The 22020-nt window shown below is 40.1% G+C and overlaps 1 protein-coding gene across 1 annotated transcript; it reads left to right on the top strand.

Annotated features, from left to right (window-relative positions):
* Nucleotides 1–970: 970 nt before the first annotated feature.
* PHAX (phosphorylated adaptor for RNA export) lies at nucleotides 971–18097 on the top strand. The gene is made up of 5 exons (XM_015413520.1): nucleotides 971–1203; nucleotides 10040–10656; nucleotides 12351–12471; nucleotides 16084–16167; nucleotides 17828–18097. Exons 1-5 carry the CDS (start codon nucleotides 1099–1101, stop codon nucleotides 18095–18097), a joined length of 1197 nt encoding a protein of 398 aa, XP_015269006.1. The 5' UTR covers nucleotides 971–1098.
* Nucleotides 18098–22020: the final 3923 nt, after the last annotated feature.

The raw sequence follows: 22020 nt of genomic DNA, 5'->3' as shown, positions 1-22020 counted from the left end.
TACAAAGAGCCCAAACAAATGCAACTGTAGTGTAGAGACTGGCTGTAGAGACTTTAGCTTGAGCAACATACACTGGAAGTGTACTAAGTATGTAAAGTGATTTTATATATTTATTGTACAATTCTGCTGTGGTTTGCAGCAAACCAACCTGTTGCGTGCATTTGTCTAGACTCAAGCTGATGGTGGAATGAAAGTTCTTGGAAGTTGTTGAAGTGTCCTGTGAGCCAAGATGATGAAGATCACCATCACTAGCCAACCAGGTAGGGTTGCCAGCCTTCAGGTGGGACCTGGGGCTGGGGATCCTCCAGAATTACAGCTGATCTCCAGACTACAGAGATCAATTCCCAGAGAAAATGTTCCCCTGGAGAAAATGGATATTTTGGAGGGTAGACTCTATGCCATTGTACCCCACTGAGGTCTCTGTCCTTCCCATCCCCCAATCCCCAAGAGTTTCCCAACCTGGATCTGGCAACCCTACCTGGTTGCTTGACAACCCCACCCAGAACCAGGCAAGATTTATATACAAAAATAGGGATACATTTTTCCATCACGGTACGTGGGAGAAAATGATATTTAGAAGTAGGGTTTTGCACTGAATTTTCTTTCCGTTATTTGTCAAGTTATTCTATGTTTGCCCTTAACATTTCCTTAAGAGAGACTTTCATAGAACATTTCCTTAAGAGAGACTTTCATAGAACTGTTGAAATCTTACTGAAATCTGAGCGTGCTTACCGTAAATTTAACGTAAATATGTTCGAACTTTAAAATCGAGATATTGACAAGAACCCCGACAAACACCCTCATGGTGCAGTTACACTGTTCTAAGCCCCTTGTCTTCTAGGAGGAGTGTGAACGCAAAGACTACAACTCCCGAAATTCCTTGCTGCGGCGAACCTAATTTGCACTCCCGCTCCCCCCCCCCGTGCAAAGCATTGTGGAGTCTGTAGGCATAGTGGAATGTTCTCGTCTTTAAAGGAGCCAGAGGCGGCCAGGAGTCGGGCTTTGTAGGCTTGGGGAAGGGACGCGTGTGAGCTCCCCACCCCCTCCAGCCTTTCTTCCTGGGTGGTGTCGCTCTGTGTCTAACTGAGAGGCGGGAAGATGGCGCTGGAGGCTCGGGGGATGGAGCAGGACGTAGAGGATGGAGAGATTTCGGGCTCGGACTGCGAAATGCCGGTCACGGCCGCTGCCAGTAGCCCACAGCAGGTGAGGCCACCAAAGAAGACCTTCCCGCGCGTTTGTTTTCCCGCCTTGCGTTTACCTAGGCTGGGTTTGCGGCCTCGGCAGCGCTGCCGGCAAACCGTCCCGCCCCCATAGGAGAGCGAAGGGGCGGGAATGGCTTCCTGCAGAATTGCTGGATCCAGACCCGGCTGTGAGGGCCCCTGTGCACACTTCATCCAGAGTAAAGCACACCGAAATCGGCCAGGCTTCCGTTTGGGTAAACTAGGCTGGGATCTGGCGGCAGACTTTTCCCTTGAATGCGGTTTCTCTCGTCATTGCAACCCCAAGCTGCAAGGTCTGCTTTCTCTTCAAGCTACAGAAGCCTTCAGCCTCTCTGGACCTAGTAACTCAAGATGGGGGATTATTTATCAGCACCTTTCTGCTCATTGAATAGATGGCCCTGGTGGGGCATGCTGAGGTTCTGCCTGATACTGAAGCATACAACTTTACGACCATCCGTTTTGTTGATAGATTAGAATACCAGATTTCTTGCTTTAGTATAAGGTTTGCTACAGTTATAATGTATAAAGCTTCTCTGGGGGGGGACTTTTGGAGTAAAATGTGCTGGTCTGAGAGTTGTTCAAAAGCTGCACAGTGTGCCCCATAATAGAAGTGGGACTTGAACACAGATCTTCCTGATGCACATTTAGTTTATTAACTAGAGTATACTGATTTATTAAATGGTAGCTGAAAAGGTGAAAGGTGTTGTATGCATTAGTTAACGGCTTTCTGTGAAGAAGAGTTGAGAGTGTGCATATGACTGAAGCATGTATCCACATGCTTGATCTGGGTATTTAGGTTTGTGTGCTTTGGCCATCATGAAGTGGGAGAGTGAAATAATATAAGATGGTGTTGTATATTGAACCAAATTTGTTTAAATAATAAGTGTTTATATAACCTTTCAGATCATGCAGGACTTGTAATCAGTGTTTCCTCTAAGCTGAGTTAGTGTGAACTAGCTCAGTTTTTTAGCCTCTGGCTCACACATTTTCGTCTTAGCTCAGGAAGGATGGCTCCAGAGCAAACTAATCGCTCACTCACAACTTGAATGCCAGCCGCTCACAAAGTAGAATTTTTGCTCACAAGACTCCACATCTTAGAGGGAGCATTACTTGTAATCTGGAATTTATTTATTATGTTTAATTAAAACATTTGTACCCCACGTTTCTTTGTAATTCAAGGCAGCTTACAGTAGTTGAAAACATTTTCAGTTTAAAAAACAAAACTAAAATAACAAACCCCAAATCTTCATTCAAACTCCCTCAAGAGCCTTGGCAAACAGGCAGACCTTGCAGCCAATGCTCCCACTAAGCTGTGGAATCTTGGGAGCAAAAATTCTACTTTGTGAGCTACTGGCGTTAAGTTGTGAGCGAGCGATTTGGCTACTGCATAAATTAGTTCACTCTGGAGCCATCCTTCCTGAGCTAAGACAAAAATGTGTCAGCCGGAGGCTAAAAAACTGTGAGCTTGCTGGGACTTACGGTTTATGAAGCAGCGATGGCGGACGCTCTCCCCGAGCTGTGGGAGAGCGATCTGCATACCAGTGGCCTGGAGGGGTGCCACCTCAAGTGACACCCCCACAGAGCCTTCGCAATAGGCTCCAGGCCAGGGGGCTTTGGAGGGGTAGCCTCTTCGATGGTGTAATGCCGGAGAATTGAGGCTTCCCTCGGCCCTGACGGTCCAGCCGCTGTGTGGCCCTCGGGCACTAGCTGGTTTGACTGGGACAAGCGCCGGAGATTGAGCGGAATGGCGATTTATGAGCGAGGTTAGAGAAACTGACCAACAATGAACATAAATTCAGAATAAATCAGATTACTGTAAAAAGCAATCCCCCCTCCGCTGACAAAAGCGGTCGCAAAGAGCGACACCTCTTATGCAAATAAACTGATAAGCGATACAAAGGGGGGAGGGAACAAAATACACGTGTGTTTTGAGAGACTTACTTGATTTTTGTCATCGTGGGGCGAGTTTTTCGAGCCGTGAAGAAGCGGTAGAAACTGTAACCAAAACGGAGAAAATGGCGGCCCAGCAGAGAAAGCTGAAAACGAAACCGCCAGGCATCAGAACCCAAAACCGGAAGAGGGAGCAGACGTCAGTAAACTCCTAGCGGATATGCTTAAGCTGATGATGGAACAACTCGACGGTATTAACCAGCAATTGACCGTGATGAATAAGAACTTTGCATCTCAACAGATCCAGCTGAATGAAGCGGAGAAAAAAGTGGAGCAGACAAATGAGAAAATTAAAGAGATAGACACCACAAGCAAGAAATTGAAGAAAAGAATGGGAGAAGTGGAAACGAAGCAGAACGTCCAAGAAAATCGCTTGTTGCAGTTACAGATGGAAAAAGCCAACATGATTCTCGGGTTCCAGGCAGTTCCTGAAGCAGAGCAGGAGGACCTGAGGAAGGTGCTTAGCGAGATCATTGCTCCAGTAATAGGCTTAACAGTGGATGAACTTGTAAAAGAAATGGAGCTAGCCTACAGGGCATACTCCAGTTATATTTTAAAAAAATAGCCTGCCTGGAGAAATAGTGGTCAGATTCTCAAGAAGACAAACCAGAGATGCCATCTTAAAAGTGACATCAGCAACTCCACTGAAAATGGGAAATGTAATTATCAAAACATTCCATTTGAAATTCGACAAAAGAGGAAAAACTATAAAGATCTAATTTCTTTCCTTCAAACCAATGGAATATCGTATAGATGGGCGGTCCCGGAGGGTGTCATCTTTAAGATCAACGATAAAAGAGAGAAGATGGACTCCACCTTTAAAGCCAAAGAATTTTTATGGTGGCAGCTGGGAACAGAGGAAGAGTTTAAGGAGGAAGAAACGAAATCTAGTGACTCTGCCACCTCTGGAACGGAAGAGGACTCTGCTGCAGAAACGGGTGCAGGTTCCACCAGAGTTGTATACGATTTTAGAGACAGAAAGCCGAAGTGAAGGCAGGACTCGGAAAAATGGCCTTTTAAAGCGAAGAACAAGAAGATGATCAGAAAGTTCTCTCATAACAACATATTAACACATTTGAAGCGGTGATAAACAAGAACTTTACGAGTATATTGTGATATTAACACTTTTGGTACTAACACCCATACTAACAGGGATAAGATCTCCTCCTCTTGGGGTTTTAGCATAGTGTGGTTATCTTTCCTTTATCCCTAGTTGTAGTTCCCTTCCTAATATTTTCTTTGTAGTTCTGTATTGCAAAATAAAAAATATCCCTTCAGGGGTTTAAAAAACAAACTGTGAGCTAGCTCACACTAACTCATCTTAGAAGGAACACTACTTGCAGCACCTCCTGACCAAAGATATTATAGACTAATGTAGGGCTGAGAATTTCCCACTAAGGAAATGTACCAGCAAATGAGATTTGGGGCTGGAAAATTAGAGTGATCTTGCCAAAATCCGAACTACTTTTTGACTTCTCTGTTTTATGGCTGATAATAGTTTCACCCCGGTGGTTCAAAACAACAAAACCAAAATATTAATTTAATTTGTTCTAGTTCTGGACCTGTTGAAACAAATAGCACCATCCAGATTGAATAGTCTAGCATTCAACCAACATAAAAAGAAACCTAGAATCAAAAAGCACATATTTCCTTTCAGGACCTCTTCTGAGACAGCCACAAAAAACTAGTAATGCAGACTGCGGCGCTAGTAGGGGCCTTATATTGGTCAGTTGTGTAGTACATCAGGGAAGTTCCACAACACAAACTCTGTTGGTCAAGATAATGACCAAATTAAAAAAGGCAGAGATAGCCACTCTGAGGCGTGGTACAGTCCCATTGTGCTCTCATAACATTTGTGAGGACAGTGGGATTATCTCCTGTATTGTATCATGGAATTATCTCCCATATCACCATAAATTTACCCTAGAGTCAAATAGTTTCATCAAATAATATCTTCACCTTTGGCTGCAACTAGAAGGGCTCTGCCAGTTCCTTATAAAGCTCAACACACCAAGGAGACCTGTTGGAATCTTCTGTGGAGTTGATTAATTTGTTGTCCCAGTTGTGCTGAAGGAAGAGCCAACTTTTGGAAATTGGGTTCCAGTCTTATAAAGGCAAAGCCAAGGCTCGTTGCTATGATATCTATTGCTATGGAATCTATTTATGTATAACATTGCTATGCTGCCTTTCCACCCAGATAGGGTCCCCAAAGCGGGGAACATTAAAACATTTCACCATTAAAATGTCTGAGATAATAAAACATTGTTTAAAATGAAGTTTTTATAAAATATTTAAACAATTTCAATAAAGCACATAAACACACATAGAAACACAACCAGGAAGGAGGGCCAATAACAGTTAGCAGGGAAATGTGGGCGGGGGAGTCTTCACCCACTGACGGAAGACAACAATAGAAGGAGACCGGCAAATAGTCTTCTGGAGAGCCAGAGTTTCGGCACCATGGCTGAGAAGGCCTGTTGTCAGGTTGCCACCTGTCTAGCCTTTGATGGCAGAGGCACCTGAAACAGGGCCTCTAAAGCTTACTGGAGTGGGTGGGTAGGTCCATATGGGAGTAGGCAGTCCTTCAGGTATGCTGGCCTACCATATAGAGCTGGTAAGGTAAATACCAGCACCTTGAATTGGATCCAGAAGCAAATTAGGAGCCAGAATAATGGAACCGAACTGAGCAATATGATCCCTCCAACTCACTCCAGTCAGCATTCTGGTTGCACCATTCTATACCAACTGTAGCTTCCAGACAGCCCTCAACTAAGATCATTTCAGTTAGGTGTGTGACCTTCACTGTGACCTTAATAGTCATTTGCACAGTTGCTCTTGGCAGGTAACAATCACCATCACATGACCAGAGAAACTATTGTCAGTTGAAAAGATTGTGTTCTGTGTGTGTGTTCTCTTTTCCTCTGATCTAAGAATACCAAGTACATTCTTACCTGGTTTAAAACCATATGGCTTTTTTCTTTGATTGGCTCTTTTATATTATATTTTAGTATCTTTCTTGTCAGTCTGTGATTATATTGTTGCTAAGATATCATACAAGTAAAAGGTGTTCTGTGATGACAGAAATTGGGTGGTAATGTTGTTTGCTTAACTTTTGACATCTTTTATAAAATATAAATATGGTACTGACTCACACTAGTAATGGAACTTGAGAGTTGTAACTTTGCTAAAATGTATTTATAATGTCCTGTACTATTAAATATCCTTTAAACTCAAAGAACCGGTAGTTAAATATTTCATAATATGAGCAAGATAGCGTGAACACACTGTGCTGCTGCTAGTTGGTACCCAAAGAAGAAACTGTATAGTGTGTCTATGGCTCTCACTGTAATATATGTAGAGAAATATATGTTTACATTATTAAGCATCTAGGCTATGCTTCTGAAGTCAAAAAGGTAACAAGGTAACAAAATTCCTTTTGTGTGATAAGAAGAGTAAGTTGTTTTATCCCACTTTTCTCTACGTTAAGGAGTCTCAAAGCAGCTTACAATAACATTCTTTTCTGCTCCCCACAACAGGTATGTTGTGAGGTATGTAGGGCAGAGAGAGTTCTGAGAGAATTGTGACAGGCCCAAGGTCACCCAGCAGGCTTCATGTGGAGGAGTGGGGAACTGAATCCAGTTCTCCAGATTATTTTTATTTATTTCATTAGACTTATAGCCCACTCCCCCCCCAAATGGGCTTAGAGCAGGTAACATCATGATAAAACGCAATATACAATCTAAAACATTCACAATTCTAATACAGTAAATACAATAAAATGATAGTCTGCCACTCTTAACCACTACATCACACTAGTATGTTGTGTTACTCAGTCAGCTATATTTTCCCTACGTAACATCATACAATCACTTAGAAGTCCAAGCGGCAATTAATTTTCAAGGTACTAGCATATTTGGAAACGTTTGAAAATTACTTACTGATATCCATCCTCTCTGTTAACATGACAGTGGTATTAGGTATCAAATTAGGTTGAGCCACTGTATTTTGATCACATACATCCAAGCCTGGCAGTTTAGGCCCTGGACATAATATTGAAAAGATATACATATTGAGAATACCAGAGAAAGGTTTGAGGATTGTGTTTGACAAATCATAAGGAAGCTCTAAATAACTCTGTGGCAAAACGGGTCTGCTCTGGCCTGCAGGCCGTGTTCCACCGTACCCTCCAAGGTTTTTCCAACACCTGGAGAGGCTTTTCTTTCTTTCTAGGGTAACCCCTGCCATCACCTGACCTTTGTAAGGAATTGCCCACTGGTAGGGTCAGGACTCCCAGCTTCCCTTCCAAGTTCTGAGGCCTTGCCTCTGTGTCTTCCACTGCCCAGTGCCTGGTCATCATGGTGACTATTGCCTTGTGTGATCTTGGAGGAATAGCCACTTGCCAACTGCCCTGTCCCCCCCCCCCCGTGCTCCTTTTACAATAGTGTGTCCAAGACAATAGAGGTCTATATGGTACATCAAAAGTTATAAAGTATTTATTAAAGAGAAAATGTTCAAGAGCATACTTTTAGCAAAACACCAGATTGAGCAAGGGATTAAAAAGAAATGGGTAAAACGCAATTCCTCTGTCCCTCTCTCTATACATGCCCTATCAGATGTTAAAATATAGGACAGGTTCCTTAGCTTAGGATGTTATACTGTCTTGCAGCTTCCTCCAGCTCCTCAGGCCAGCATGTGGTTAATGGCCACCTCCTCCAGACTTCAGTTAAGAGTTCTATCTGCTCTGATGGACTCAGCACCAAAGAGCCACCCCTCCTTGCTTACTGGAGTTTTATCTTCTCCCTTTCCCCTCCCACTGACCTGGTCAGGCCAAGTCAAGGAGGCTTTTCCTTCTTGAAGTCTCTCTAGTCTTAATTCCTCCCAATATCTGTTCCCTGCTTGGAGAAGAGGGGGGGAGAGCTTGACTATCCCATTGTCTTTAGCTGGACCTATTAGCATTTCCTAAGGAGTAGCTGAGGTGAGCCCTGGAGAGCCATTGACTGAGTTCCTCCTCCCTGCATGTTCTCTGCCCAGGGAGGAGGAAAAAAACTTTTAAAACACAAAGTGGCGGTTTTGCTCATTTCAACCTCTAAAGAAAAAATGCATTTCTTCACAAACACTATCTTTTTTTGTCGTGAAACTCAGAAAAAATGAACAAGGACCAAAGTGACTAGTAACTTTGCTGTTCTGCTTCTGTGTATTCTGTGGAAAAAAGAGAAGTGTCAGGAGAAGGATGACTCTGAATTCTGAGAGCCAGTGTGGTGTAGTAGTTAGAGTGTTGGAATAGTACCAGGGAGACCCAGGTTCAAATCCCCATTTGTGCCATGGAATCTTGCTGGGTGACCTTGGGCCAGTCACACTCTCTTAGCCTAACCTACCTCACAGGGTTGTTATAAGGATAAAATGGAGGCGAGAAGAATGATGTAAATTGCTTTGGGTCCCCATTGGAGAGAGAGGCAGGTTACATAAATAAATATAAATTATCTAGGGAGTGACGTGGACCTTTTTCTCCTTTCTCTTCTCTCAGGAAGAAGTATGCATGCACTAAGAGAAGTAATCAGATGTTATACACACACACACACACACTGTCTGCTTGGAGGCCTTATAGGATAAGGCATTTCTCCTCTAGCTTCTGTCTTCCCCAGTAAATAAGAAACTGTGGGAAGATGCTAACTGCCTGTACTCAAGTCTGCTTCAAGGTGTTCGGCATGTAGTGGTGTTAGGTGGTTTAGGAAGGTTTAATGGTTTCCATACTCTAATAGACTGTGCGGATGTGGTACTAACCGAACTGACTATATATCATATTTTGGATTGCCCTGAATTTTCAGATTTGAGAGTTGAATTGATTTTTGCTTTGCTTAAGCAATACTCCATTTCTTTAGAAGCTAAGTCTTCTTAGGCCCTGTTCATACGAGGGGTTTTGATCCGGGAGTGAGACAGAACGGGGGCGGAGCAAATGGGCGCGATCCCACGGCAACATTTGGGAATCGTTGCCTGTCCGTCCCCGATCCGTCCCTCCCGCCCGAAAACCCGCACTAAAAAGAACCACCTACCTGGGTGGTTCTTCCAAAGTAGAGCGCCTCAAACTGGCCGTGGCATTGGCAGGCGCGTCCTTGCGGCGGCACATCCCGGCCCCTGGCCGAACTGCGCATGCTTGAGCATGCGCAGTTCGGCAGCCTCCCCCTTCCTCCCCGCGCTTTTCTCTTACCTCTTCCTCCCCGCGCTTTTCACTGTGTTTTCCCTGCCGTGTGGTAGGGGCCTTAGTTACTAAAAGATGAAGACAGACAAGTAACTTTGCATGTGGCTAAATTTTTGGCAGCTGAAGTAAAATCACATTGTAACTTCAGTAGCAAATCTTAGATTTCCTGTTTACTGTGTGATGGCTTGCTGTTTATTACTTCTGTCATGAAAACAGTAATTAAGAATTAGTAATAGTGATCAAGTGGTTAAGACGCTGAACTGCAGGCTGTGAAAGGTCAGTAGCTCAGCAGTTTGAGACCCGAGTGCCGCATGACGGAGTGAGCTGCCATCTCTAGTTCCAGCTCCTGCCAACCTAGCAGTTCGAAAGCAAGAAATTGCAAGTAGATAAATAGGTACCACTTTGGTGGGAAGGTAACAGCGTTCCGTGCGCCTTGGTGTTTAGTCATGCCGGCCACATGACCACGGAAACGTCTTTGGACAGCGCTGGCTCTTCGGCTTTGAAACGGAGATGAGCACCGCAACCCTAGAGTTGGACTCGACTGGCTTTCGAGCAAGGGAACCTTTACCTTTAATATTGATCAGTGCTTCTGTTTTTCTGTAGTATAGCAATCAGGGCAGAAGAAAATTGTTCATTTAAAAAAACAAAACTATGTATTCTCTTTAAATTTCAGAAACAACTTGATAGCAACAGTTCAGCCAGATCTTTCCCAAGCAGCATTTCATCCTGTGCCCCAAGTGTCCCTTATCGGACAGTGAAAAATGTAGACTCAAGTGATGAAAGCTTCTCAGATTCAGATGAAGACAGCTGTCTGTGGAAACGAAAGCGCCAGAAGTGTTCTAACATTCCTCCCCCTAAACCAGATCCTTTTCAGTTTGCCCTTAACCCCCAGAAGCCACTGAACGTGGGGGGTAAAAAGATCAACAATGTATGGGGAGCGGTGCTTCAAGAACAGAATCAAGATGCAGTGGCCTCAGAACTTGGGATACTAGGGATGGAGGGTAGTATTGACAGAAGCAGGTTTTCAGAGACCTACAATTACTTGTTGGCAAAAAAACTGATGAAACAATCTGATACAGAAGTAACTGAGAGACTGGACAAAGAGTTGGACGAATATATGCAGGATAACAAAAATATTTTACCGGAGGAGGAAGAAAATGGACAAGGTCTCTTAAAACGGAAACGGCCTGTTAAAGACAGACTGGGTGAAACAAAAATGAATTATAAAGGGAGTTGTGAAATCACTGAAGATGACTCTGAGGAAAAAGTGGCAGATGAAATTGCCTTCCGGTAAGATTGTCACATTAATTACATTTATTTGTTGGTTAGATCTAGAGTATATTTTTAAGAACAGTGCTGGTGGATGTGGCTGAACTCAAATGTTTCATTTTTAAAATTGACAAACTATAATATACAAAAATATAGTGTATGTAGTCAGAACATCTTTTCAGTTGGTAGAATCTATAGTTGTTAGTTCAGTCAGAGTTCTGGGCTGGTCCAGCAAATAAAATAAATAAATATATTGGTAAAAACCTCAGGTACCTCTTTAACTCTGTATTCTTCAAATTGAATAACTAAAGTTCTGAAGGCACTTTCCTGAATAGAAGCCTTGTTGAATAAAATGGGAATTAGTTCTGACTTGACCTGCATAGCATTGCTCCCTAAGTGACTGGGATACCTCGCATGAACAAAGCTAAACATACGAATTGGGCCCATTCCTGCACATAAACAGAGCCTTCCCCCCCCCCAAGAAAACATAAAACCTTTTCAGACTTTCATAGAAAATATAAGCATTACATTTTTTGCCCTGCTGTTGTTTAATACTGTTGTATGACTGTTCTCAATGGTACTAAAACACATCTTAATTTATATGGATGCAACTATGAAAAAAATTGCCACTCCTGTTTTGGTACTATGTTGTTTTCTTCTCTTGGACCCTAAAAATGTGTTTACAGTTTATGTTACATGATCCTGAATGTTAGTAAGGAATTTGCTTCTTTTGTGTTAGCTGTAGCACAACCTGAAGTTAAATTGTTAAGAAGAAGCCCAAACTAATGATAGCTCATACAGAATTGTAGCTGGTTGCAAACATTTCTGTACTTCTGTGTATCTTTATTGCTCTCTCTTTTTTTCTTTAAGCCATATTGTGCTTCACTTATTGTTTATATTCTGTATTATATACTTTGGAGGGGGGGGTTGCTGCTGTTAAATGTATGTACATTATGAGGAAGGAACACTTTGTTTCTCTGAGCTGCTTGCAAGGCAAAGGTGCCCTTTAGATAATGCAATCTTTCTCCTTGCCTAACTGCAACTGCCAATGTGCCCCTCAGGACAAGTAAGCAGTTGTATATTGTCCCTTTTAGGCTTCAGAGAATGAGAGCATCCATGTGTTTTTAATCAACATAGTTTTCACAGCTAGAAGTTCTTTTGGGCCAACAACCATTCTTAAACTGCTTTTTTTTAAAAAAATGATAGTTACTCAATTAAAATGTAGGTAAGTATCATGAATAATTATCCTAAATTTTAATGTGCTCCTTTAAACCATATTTGGTTGTGTTTGATGTAACTTTTTCTTGGTTCCCTTGTTCAATTTCAGGTATGTTTTCAGGTCTTTTGTACAAAAAATCAGTAATAAGGTACCCATTTAACAGTGCAATCCTATGCAGAGTTATTCCAATCTAAGCCCATTGATTTAAGTGGGTTTAGCCTGGGGTAATTTTGTGTAGGATTGCTCTAGATAACCACTAGACTCAAGCCTAGGCATGTCTACTAGGAAATGAATTTTGTTCAGTGGGCTTATGTCTGGGTAAGTGTGCATTTACTCTGTAGTTGATTAATCATGCTGTTGTCATAAACTAAGTATCAGTATACTAACACTGGCAATGGTAGGTACATTTGTTGATAAAAGTTAGCGGTTTGTCACTCAAACTGGTTATGGAGTGCAAGGAAAGTCTATCTTTTGTAGAATTTTCTTTTCTTTCTAGGCTATGTGAACCAAAGAAGGATCTGATAGCACGGGTAGTAAAAATCATTGGAAAAAAGAAAGCTATCGAATTAATGATGGAGACTGCTGAAGTGGAACAAAATGGAGGTCTTTTGATAGTGGTAAGGAAAACCAGAGATTTGTTGTTAGAACTTGTTTAGTACCTACTCATGATCACTGACTTTCAAATGCTATTTGTGCATCTGCTTTCCCCAACAAATGCCAGGATCTCTGCTGCCATGTTATTTGTGTCAAGGCTTTTTGGCCTGGGTTGGGGGGAAAAGAAGCTCCTTTTTTCTTGGATTGTGGCAGATTCTGGCTATTTCTTCAAAGAGGGTTAAATAATCCCTGACTCCAGTATATGGAGATTACCAATATCTGGTGTGGTGTGCTAGGATCTGGGGGGTACAGGTTCAAATCCCAGCCCTGCCATGGAAGCTTGCAAGGTGACTTTGGACTAATCAGACATATTGAGCCTAACCTGCCTTGAAGGGGTTTTGTGAGGATAAAATGAAAGAGAGGTGAATGATGTAAACTGCTTTGGATCCCCATTGGGAAGAAATGCAGGGTATAAATGAGGTAAATAAACAAACTATAAAGTAAAGAAAATATTGATGTCCATGTTTTCTGTTGTCAGTAGCTAAGAATACAAAACCTGTGTTGCTTATTTATATGGTCTAGTATACTAGTGCTACAGTAAATAGTAACAATTAATTGTCGATTTTTCGGGCTGTATGGCCGTGGTCTTGGCATTGTAGGACCTGACATTTCGATACGAAAACCAAAAAGAACTGTGATTATATAAGTTGGCAACTTCACATAAGTAATTATAGGATTTTTATGGAGTAAGAAGTAGAAGTATATTGCCTATACGAGATTCACATGATAGGTATCAGGATAATACTAGCCCTTTTAGTGTGCCTGGATTAGGGAAGAACTCTTACAAAAGTTGACAACCATTTTTAAGTAATGACAGGATCAATGTAAAGAAATCAATAAGTATATAATGTCTACATGAGCCTCACCTGGTAAGGCATTACAATACCAGTAGCCCACGGAAGCTCTACTAGATACTATAGCTATTATGAATATTGGTAAGTTTTGTAGATAAGTCTTTTATGTAGTACTATACACAAGTTGTTTATTTATGATGATTCATAATACATGTGTATTGTAATAGTGTTCGTTGCATTTTATAGAAAATCATCACTGATATCTTTGAAACATCACCAGAGGAAATGAATTATTGAGAGACAGTATTTGTAAGGTTTCATACTATTTTATTAACAATTCTATTGGAATGATTCTTATAGTGATATAAGTTTTTCAAAATGTATGTTGTTATATTTAACAAGGTCTCACATCTTTGGTCGGAAGAAGATCAGCCATCGAAATGGCAAGGCATTCCGAAGACCACCGTCAATTTCCCATTATTTTGTATATTATTGTTCACTTATTGTATCATTTTGATTCTTAAAGAAAATTATTAAGCGTCACATCATCACAGTTCTTTTTGGTTTTCGTACTGTCCTATGACTGTGCCAATCAATTTAGGACCTGACATTTCGCCAGCAGCTGTGACTGGCATCCTCAGATGTATAACACAGAAAGAAGAAACCACACAGTATCTTATTCCAAGACACTGAAAGGCTGGACAACACATCCAATTACTATGTCAGATTACACAGGGAAGCCATTGAAACTCATAAACATAAACACAATTTCAACAGGAAAGAAGAGAGTTTAAAAATAAATAGGGCATGATTTCCTGTCCTGAAAAACACAAAATGGTCTACATCTTACAATAGCACTACAGATAAGATTAGAATTTCAACAGCCAATCTATATGCAAAAGAACCTCTTCAGGAAAGCTCCTCTATTAGCATGTCACAGCCTGGAGAACTCCTACAAGATAATGACTCAGCCCTACCCCACCTTCCTGACTAGATATAAATTACCTGCCTACCATTTTTCTTCTCACCTTGACACAGAGAGTACTCCATCTTTCTGTGTTATACCTCTGAGGATGCCAGTCACAGCTGCTGGCGAAACGTCAGGTCCTACAATGCCAAGACCACGGCTATACAGCCCAGAAAATCTACAACGATTAATGAACTCCAGCCGTGAGAGTCTTCGACAACATATAATAGTAACAATGTTAATGACGGTCATTCCTTTAAAATACAGATAAATTATGATCTCCAGGTACTATTTTTAAAAAGCTTGTAACACAAGGATTAATTCTCTGATTTCTTTAAACTGCACCATCCCTTCCAGTTTGTACAAAATGTCCATAGCACTTGAGTTAGGTAGTAAACCATCTTCTCTTCTGGCATAGCATGACCTCTGGTCATCAACTTCTGTTGACAATACTTAATTAGATGCAATTAGAATGTGGTATCAATATGTATGGAAGTTTCTGAAGTACCTGTAAAAATTGATATGATTAATATGCTTGTTTCTTTATGGCTTTTTTGTACTTTCATGGGGCACAAGTAGTAAACTTGGTAAAAGCTAGCTGTGATTTTACATGTACTGTAATGGGGGTTGAGAGTAGGAAGATAAATTCAGGAGTCTAAAAAACTAACATAACATTCTCATAAATTGCATGGTAAAGTATACCCTTCTCCACCTAGCTATTAAGATTATTTGATAATAACAACATGTATCATGCTTTCTATGCATTTCATTTTTCAAGGCAGTGGGTAGAACAAAGATTAATTTTTATGAAAGCAAGATTTGCATCCAATAGCACCTTAAAGACCAGCAATATTTCTAGGGTACAAGCTTTTGAGAGTCAAAGTTTCCTTCACTGGATATCCTGGAGCTTTGATAAACTTTTGCAGGTCTTTAAGGTGCTACTGGACTAGCTCTTCTACCGAAGACCAACATGGCTACTCATCTGGTGCTCATCATCTTATAAAGCACGGGGGGGGGGGACCATTTCTAGTCTCAGAGCCAGCCCTTTGTGCCATACTAAATGGTCTGGTGTGCCAAAGGCTGTCTGTCACCTTCCTAGAGCTGTATTTGTATCATATGCAGCCTTGAAAGTACATCATCTTTTGCATTTTAAGTTATTTAAAAGACAAGTAACAGTGACAAATACAAGTAAAGTATGTTGTGTTTTCCTACAGAATTCAGCCCTAGGAGAAAGACAGCATCTGAGTTATGCCATTGCAACTCTCGTAATGTTCTACTTACCTTAGAATAATTTAACTCGGGCACTTCTAGGAAAACTGGATTAGAGGGAGTGACCAGATAAAAATGTGCTCTAAGTAACATGACTACACTAGACAGAAGTAAAGTAAACTGGGTAAAAATTTACACATGGCCTTAGGGCAATATATGTTGTGGCAGCACTTCCATCGTTCCCTTCTTTCACAGCCATGAGCATATAGATTTTAGACAGGAAAATAGTATCTTGGATGCCCACAATAACATTTCTTGAAATGCTCGGCTCTTCAAGGAAGACTTTGTCAGACCGCATGGTTAATGTATCAACAAATACAGAACCCTCCAACAGTGCAGTCCTAAGCAACGTTATGTTGAAGTAAATATGTTTTAAAATGTGCAATTCTGTTTAGGTTGATTGTGAATCAGGGTGTATTTAAAAAAAAGATAACTAATCCTTCTATCATCAGTTTTCTGCTCAAACAAACATTTTTGTGAACTCACCCAATCTGCTTAGTTCAGCCTTGCACTTGTAGCTTTCAATCTGTTTTTCTGTTGTCCAGAATGGTACTAGGAGGAGGACACCAGGAGGAGTTTACTTAAATCTGCTGAAGAATACACCTAGTGTGACTGGAGAACAAATCAAGGTAAATAATGTCATATATACAAGTGCCATTTGTTTATATTTTCAAATAATTTCAAAAGACATCTATTTAATAGGATTGTTCCTAATGTTTTCTCATGCCCTTCATGAATCTTCTGAAGTAAGATGATGTTAGGAATGAGGGCCCTGAAATTGAGGGGCCCCCCTTATAGTGGAAAAATAGGAAAGTTGGAAGAAATGGAAAAACTTACTTATTGTTTTAGCTGTCTAATTCCAGTCATACTCCATTGAAGTCAATAGGCTTAGTGTGGAGTAACTTTGCATTGGATTGTACTGCATGCTTCTCAATAGAGTATATGACAGTGTGGGTGATGACGCTTTACTGAAGTTTTCATATTAGAAACTTCAATATTCATATTTAGTGATAAGACTTAATATTATGATACAAGTGCAAATTTTCCCCAGAGAGCTGGAAACGGTTTGAATCAAGGATCATCACATATGTTGTATATGCTAGCCACTTAGTTGCCTCTAGTAAATAGGTGTTGCAATCTTTTGTATTCTGTTTTGGCCTATGGAGGCTTTCTCAAAGTTCATGTAGTTAAAATAAAATAAAAGATTTTATTTTTATGCAGTTTTATTTTCACAATTTTTCCAGCTTGTAAAAAGGAAAATATGCACAGAACACTTTGGAATATAGAAGCTTAATGTTCTATCAAAAGCTAGATATATTTAATTACTGTATGAATAAAACTAGGGAATTGGTAATTTTAGTTTTCAGAAGGGATCAATGTATAATTTTACATAGTTCATTTTATGTTCTTAGTAATAACAAATTTAGGTCTGATAAGAAAACTAACACAGTCTTCATTTAGGGCTGTGACCATGCAATGGTACAGCCTACGAAACTGGCCAGCCTTAAAAAGTGGCAGCTCATCTAGGACTGTCATCAAAGGATCTATCCCGTCCTCTCATTGGGGATATTCATTTTTATTTATAGTCCACCTTCCTCACTGGGACTCAAGGCGTATTAGAAGTACAATAGAACTGTTCAGTCATATCAGTAAGTGATTACAAAACATAACATTTGAGTGATAACAACACTTGAAACTAACAGCAAAGATTCCTAAAACAACGAAGTTATACTCTGTTAGAATTTAAAACAACGAAGTTATACTCTGTTAGAATTTAGAGATCAGGCCAATTGTGCCTGTGAATGCCTGTTTAAAAGCTCTTCAGAACAAATCATAGTTTGACTTTTCCATTCCCACATTTTTGACATCCAAAACTTATTTAAGCGTTTTTGTTTGCTGTTCTATTTAAGTGGGTAGCAGTGACTCAGAAGTATAAATCTTTCTAACTTCAGGGTACCTGCCTGCCTTAATGGAAGAATTACAGCTCTCAAATATTACAGTCTTCCTGTTTTCATATGCTAGGCAGACAGACCTGTAGCAATTTAAAACAGGGCACCCTTTGACTTTAGGAAGCTCAAACATTAATTTTCAGATTTTCTTTAGCCGTTTTTAAAGCATTTTAATACACAGCAGTCTTGCAAAGGGGGCTTTGTTCTTTTTCAGAAGTTGGCTTTTATCTTTAGTTTAAAGGTGAGCAAAGGGAACCAGTGGTTCCTGAAAGGTGATGTGTTTTTTTTACCTGACTATTATTCCTTAGCACCTTATGGGGTATTAAAATTCTCTTTGAAGGAAATCTTCTATATGGAAAACCAAAAGGAGTATGAGAACAAAAAAGCTGCAAAAAAGAGGAGAATTCAAGTCTTGGGAAAGACGATGAAGAAAGCCATTAAAGGGCTCAACCTTCAAGAGTATGATGATGCCTCTCGAGAGACTTTTGCTAGTGACACAAATGAGGCACTGGCTTCTCTGGATGATTTGCAGGAAGGACACAGTGAAATGAAGCTGGATCCAGAAGATGTTATTGAAATAGATAACACTCATGACTTAGACATCTTTTAATATACTGGATACCTGAAAGACTATAATCTTTAAGAACTATATTAAATAGCTGTTGTTATTTTATGACTACTTCTTTTCATTAGTTACAATATTACATATGTCATTTTTAAGAGGAACTTCTGGGTTTTTCAATAATACTTCAGTTTGCTTCAGATGATTATTATTTTTGGATTTTCATCTTTTGTTCCGTGGTATCTATCCCCACTCAACACCTATTAAGACTGTGTTCACTCACCTCAGGATTCATTTTAGATAACAGCTGTACTGTTTCTCCAGGGCAAAACTAATTTATGTAGGCTCTAAGCTGCATGAAAGTATTCCTGCAGTTAGCAAGGTGATGCACCACTCTCTGAAATGTGTTTTGACATGAAAGCATGTTCTATGTACATGGCTATACAGCTTTGAAACATCTATTTGGTTTAATATTCAACCTGCCTGCAAACTACTGAAGTAATATCTAAGAAAAGGAAAGATTATCACTTTGAGGTCTTTTTTTAACTGCCCTTTATTAGAATGCCCATTATGTCCTAAAGAATACTCTCTAAAGATTTAAAGAAATGTTCACATTTGTTTGCTTTTTTCAATAAGTGTACCAGGTTTTTCTCTAGACATGTGAAGCATGGGGTTCTTAATATATGTTGCAGATTTTTTACAGAACTCTGATTCCATCTTTTGATATTGGACCAACAGTATCTATAAAACACTTTTTCATGAGATGTTGCAGTGAGTAAGACAAGCTGATTTCTTATACCACTCTTTAAGTAATTTTCTACTCAAGCCCGAGTTTTGTGCGAATGCTGCAGTTTTTCTTCAATTATCGTGATGAAACACTACTGAAAAGAGCAGTACACAATTAGGTACAGAATAGACGGGGTAAAGGTCTAGATTCGAAGCCTTATTCTACCTGCACAAGGCCCTTTTCTGTTGCCCAGGTGATCCTCTTATGCAGAGCTTGTTCCTCAAGCATTAGGCACTTCTCCTTAAGCAAGACCAATGTCTCAATAAGCTGAAAAGTGCCTCCTGCTCCGCAGTTGGACCACCACTGCCATGAATAAAGAAGGTACAAGTGGAAACAATGCTTAAGATCCAAGCCACAGTATTCTTCGTTGTTTGTGATTTATCTTTTGACATATTTAACATCTTTGTTTGCTTCTCTGTACTTAGAGAAAATTACATACTTCAACTGCATAGCGATGTTAGTTGTACACAAGTACCACGAAAGAGGCATAGTATAAACTCTGAGGAGAAAAACAGCCCCATCTGGTAACCCTTCCAGGCTGATCCTTTGGGTTTATTCTCCTTTGTAATTGGATCACGGTGTTAAGACTTAGGCTGTGATCCACCAGTGGACTTCAGTGGGTCCAGCAATCTGATGTTTAAGTCAGTTATGCTACATATTCTTAAATCTATGTATGTCAGCTTAATTATTTTATGGGTTTTAAAGTAACAGCAAATCAATTTAAGCTACTGTAGGTTCATTGATGATCTTGGAATTTGAGTCTACCAATTGCTGCTATTTTCTCTTCTTGGGATAGAATATTAACAGTGCAGTTCTATGCAGAATTACTCTAGTTTTAAGCCCATTGATTTCAGTAGGCTTAACACTAGAGTAACTGCATAGGGCTGTACTTTCTCATATCTAATATGTCTTAATATGCTATTATATATGGGATCTTCTGCATATACAGCCCTGAAGTGATTGTGTTTTCTTCCCAAAACATTGAATTAAAGACCCATTCCAAATGTGGAAATAATGGCTTATCATGATAACTTTATTATATTGCAGATAGAGTACAGTTCTCTAAACTTGAGTTGAATAATTTAAAAGATTACTATAGCATACTGTTAAATTTGCGCATGCTGTTACAGTAATCTTTGGAAGATAGTTGTCACTGAAAAACGGGGTATTCTGGTGCTCTAATCCTTAATAGGCTATTGTTACAAATCTCAGTAACAGTACATATTTAAACATAGAAGGTCTTACATCTGAGTATAGATGCACAGGTTCAGGCTGTTAGCCTGCTATTTATGTCAAGCATGCATGTACACTGACTTGTAGCAAATCTCAGGATCAGACTTTGAATTATTTTTCCAAATTAAGTCCAAATCATCTTCCCATCTCCACCGCTGTTTTTGCCTCAGATTCTAAAAATCTCATTAGCCAGTAGTGTTGAATAAGGCTATTGATTGATCTTCCCACCCCCCACAACAATTTAAATAATCTTAAAATAATGAAACTGAACAGTTTAAATAACTCAGCTTCTCTGCCTGAGCCAGAACAGTAGGCATGCAAGTTATCTATTTTGAAAAGACCTCTTTGCAAAATGACAAAATCAAGGTACACCTATCTGATTTAATTTTCAGTTGTAGAGCACAAAAATAAAGATTGGTTTTGAAAACTTAGTTTTTGCTGAATTTCTTAAAAGTTTCCCCAGATATATTTGATGTGGACTCTAGACTGGGAGGTAAAATGGAAAGAGCACATTGTTTGAATTATTGTGGTAATTCTTGTTGCTGTTTTTATTAACATACGGAACACTTTAAAAATTTCAATATGTGAATGCTTCTTTGGGCAAGAAATCCTTCTGCTACTGCTCTGGCTGCATTTTCTACACTGCACAAAAGGTCTCTGTCCCCTCCCCATAGGGCCAGTCGGTAGAGCATCAAACTTGTACAATGAATCAGCATCCGCAGTTTTATTTATTTATTTATTTATTTATTTATTAAAACATATATCCTGCCTTTCTTCTTGGTTTAAGGCAGCTTACAATAATATTGTGACATTGATGGCACTGACTACAATATCCTAAATCAAAAGGCATTCAATCACTTAGCACCCCCCGCCAAAAAAAAAATCAATAGTTTTTATTACTACTTTGCGGTCCCTTTAAAAGGGCATGTACTCTCAGGAATTTGACAGAAAAAAAATGATCATTTGCATTCGGAAGGGAACTGTACTGTCTGAATACTTCTAAAATTTTACTGAAAAGAAGGAAATAGTTGCTATGGTAGGTAAAGGCCAGAGGCCTTTCCCTGTGAAGCTAATCAGTATGTCTCATTATTTGTTCAAGTTCAGCTCACCCTTTTATCTTGTTGTGCACTTGCTTCTCAGATCCTGAAATGTGAGCCCCTAAGGCATGAAATGTTATATCTTATGCAGTGTGTTGCATAAGGAGAGTTGTAGCTTCTGCTAGAGAAGGAACAGTTGATTAGGTCTGAGATCCAAAGCCTCCCTGGTATGTAGGAAGTCCTGCAAGTTTAGCTTGACTTCTCAGTGAATCTGGTGTGCACCAAAGTCTTTATTTTGGGGCTGACTTTATAAATTATGCCCTCACAGGAAAGAAAGATTAACATTACTCCTGACTTTCTATAGAGACCTTGGGTAAAAAGTATGTCTTGCACCAGGCCTACATGAGAGTTTATTACAATCCTGATTAGGTATCTTATAGGACAACAGGAAGTTAGTCAGGATGGGTGAATGAAACGCAGTTACCTGGGAGGGCATTCTCACCTGTGCTGTGTGAACTTCTCTGGCTGCTGCAGACCTGCATTTTATTTGATCAGTGTCAGATATACCTGAGCTGCATGGGATTAGCAAAATGACATGTGGAGAGAATGAATAAACAAAGCCTCAAATATTTTTTTTAAAGGCTCATCATACACCATTAGTAACAAGGGGGGGGGGAAACTATTTTGTATCAAACTTTCTACAACTTTACATAAGAACATAAGAGATGCCAATGTTGGATCAGGCCAAAGGCCCATCCAGTCCAACACTCTGTGTCACACAGTGGCCAGAAATACCAGGTGCCATCAGGAGGTCCACCAGTGGGGCCAGGACATTAGAAGCCCTCCCACTGTTGACCCCCCTAAGCACCAAGATGACAGAGCATCACTTGCCCCAGAGTCCCTATCTATACCTT

This window comes from Gekko japonicus, unplaced genomic scaffold, assembly GCF_001447785.1.
Source record: "Gekko japonicus isolate JY-2015 unplaced genomic scaffold, Gekko_japonicus_V1.1 scaffold245, whole genome shotgun sequence".
In the NCBI taxonomy this organism is placed as follows: domain Eukaryota; kingdom Metazoa; phylum Chordata; class Lepidosauria; order Squamata; family Gekkonidae; genus Gekko; species Gekko japonicus.
Note: the sequence above shows the minus strand (reverse complement) of the source record. Positions and strands in the feature narration are given on the sequence as shown.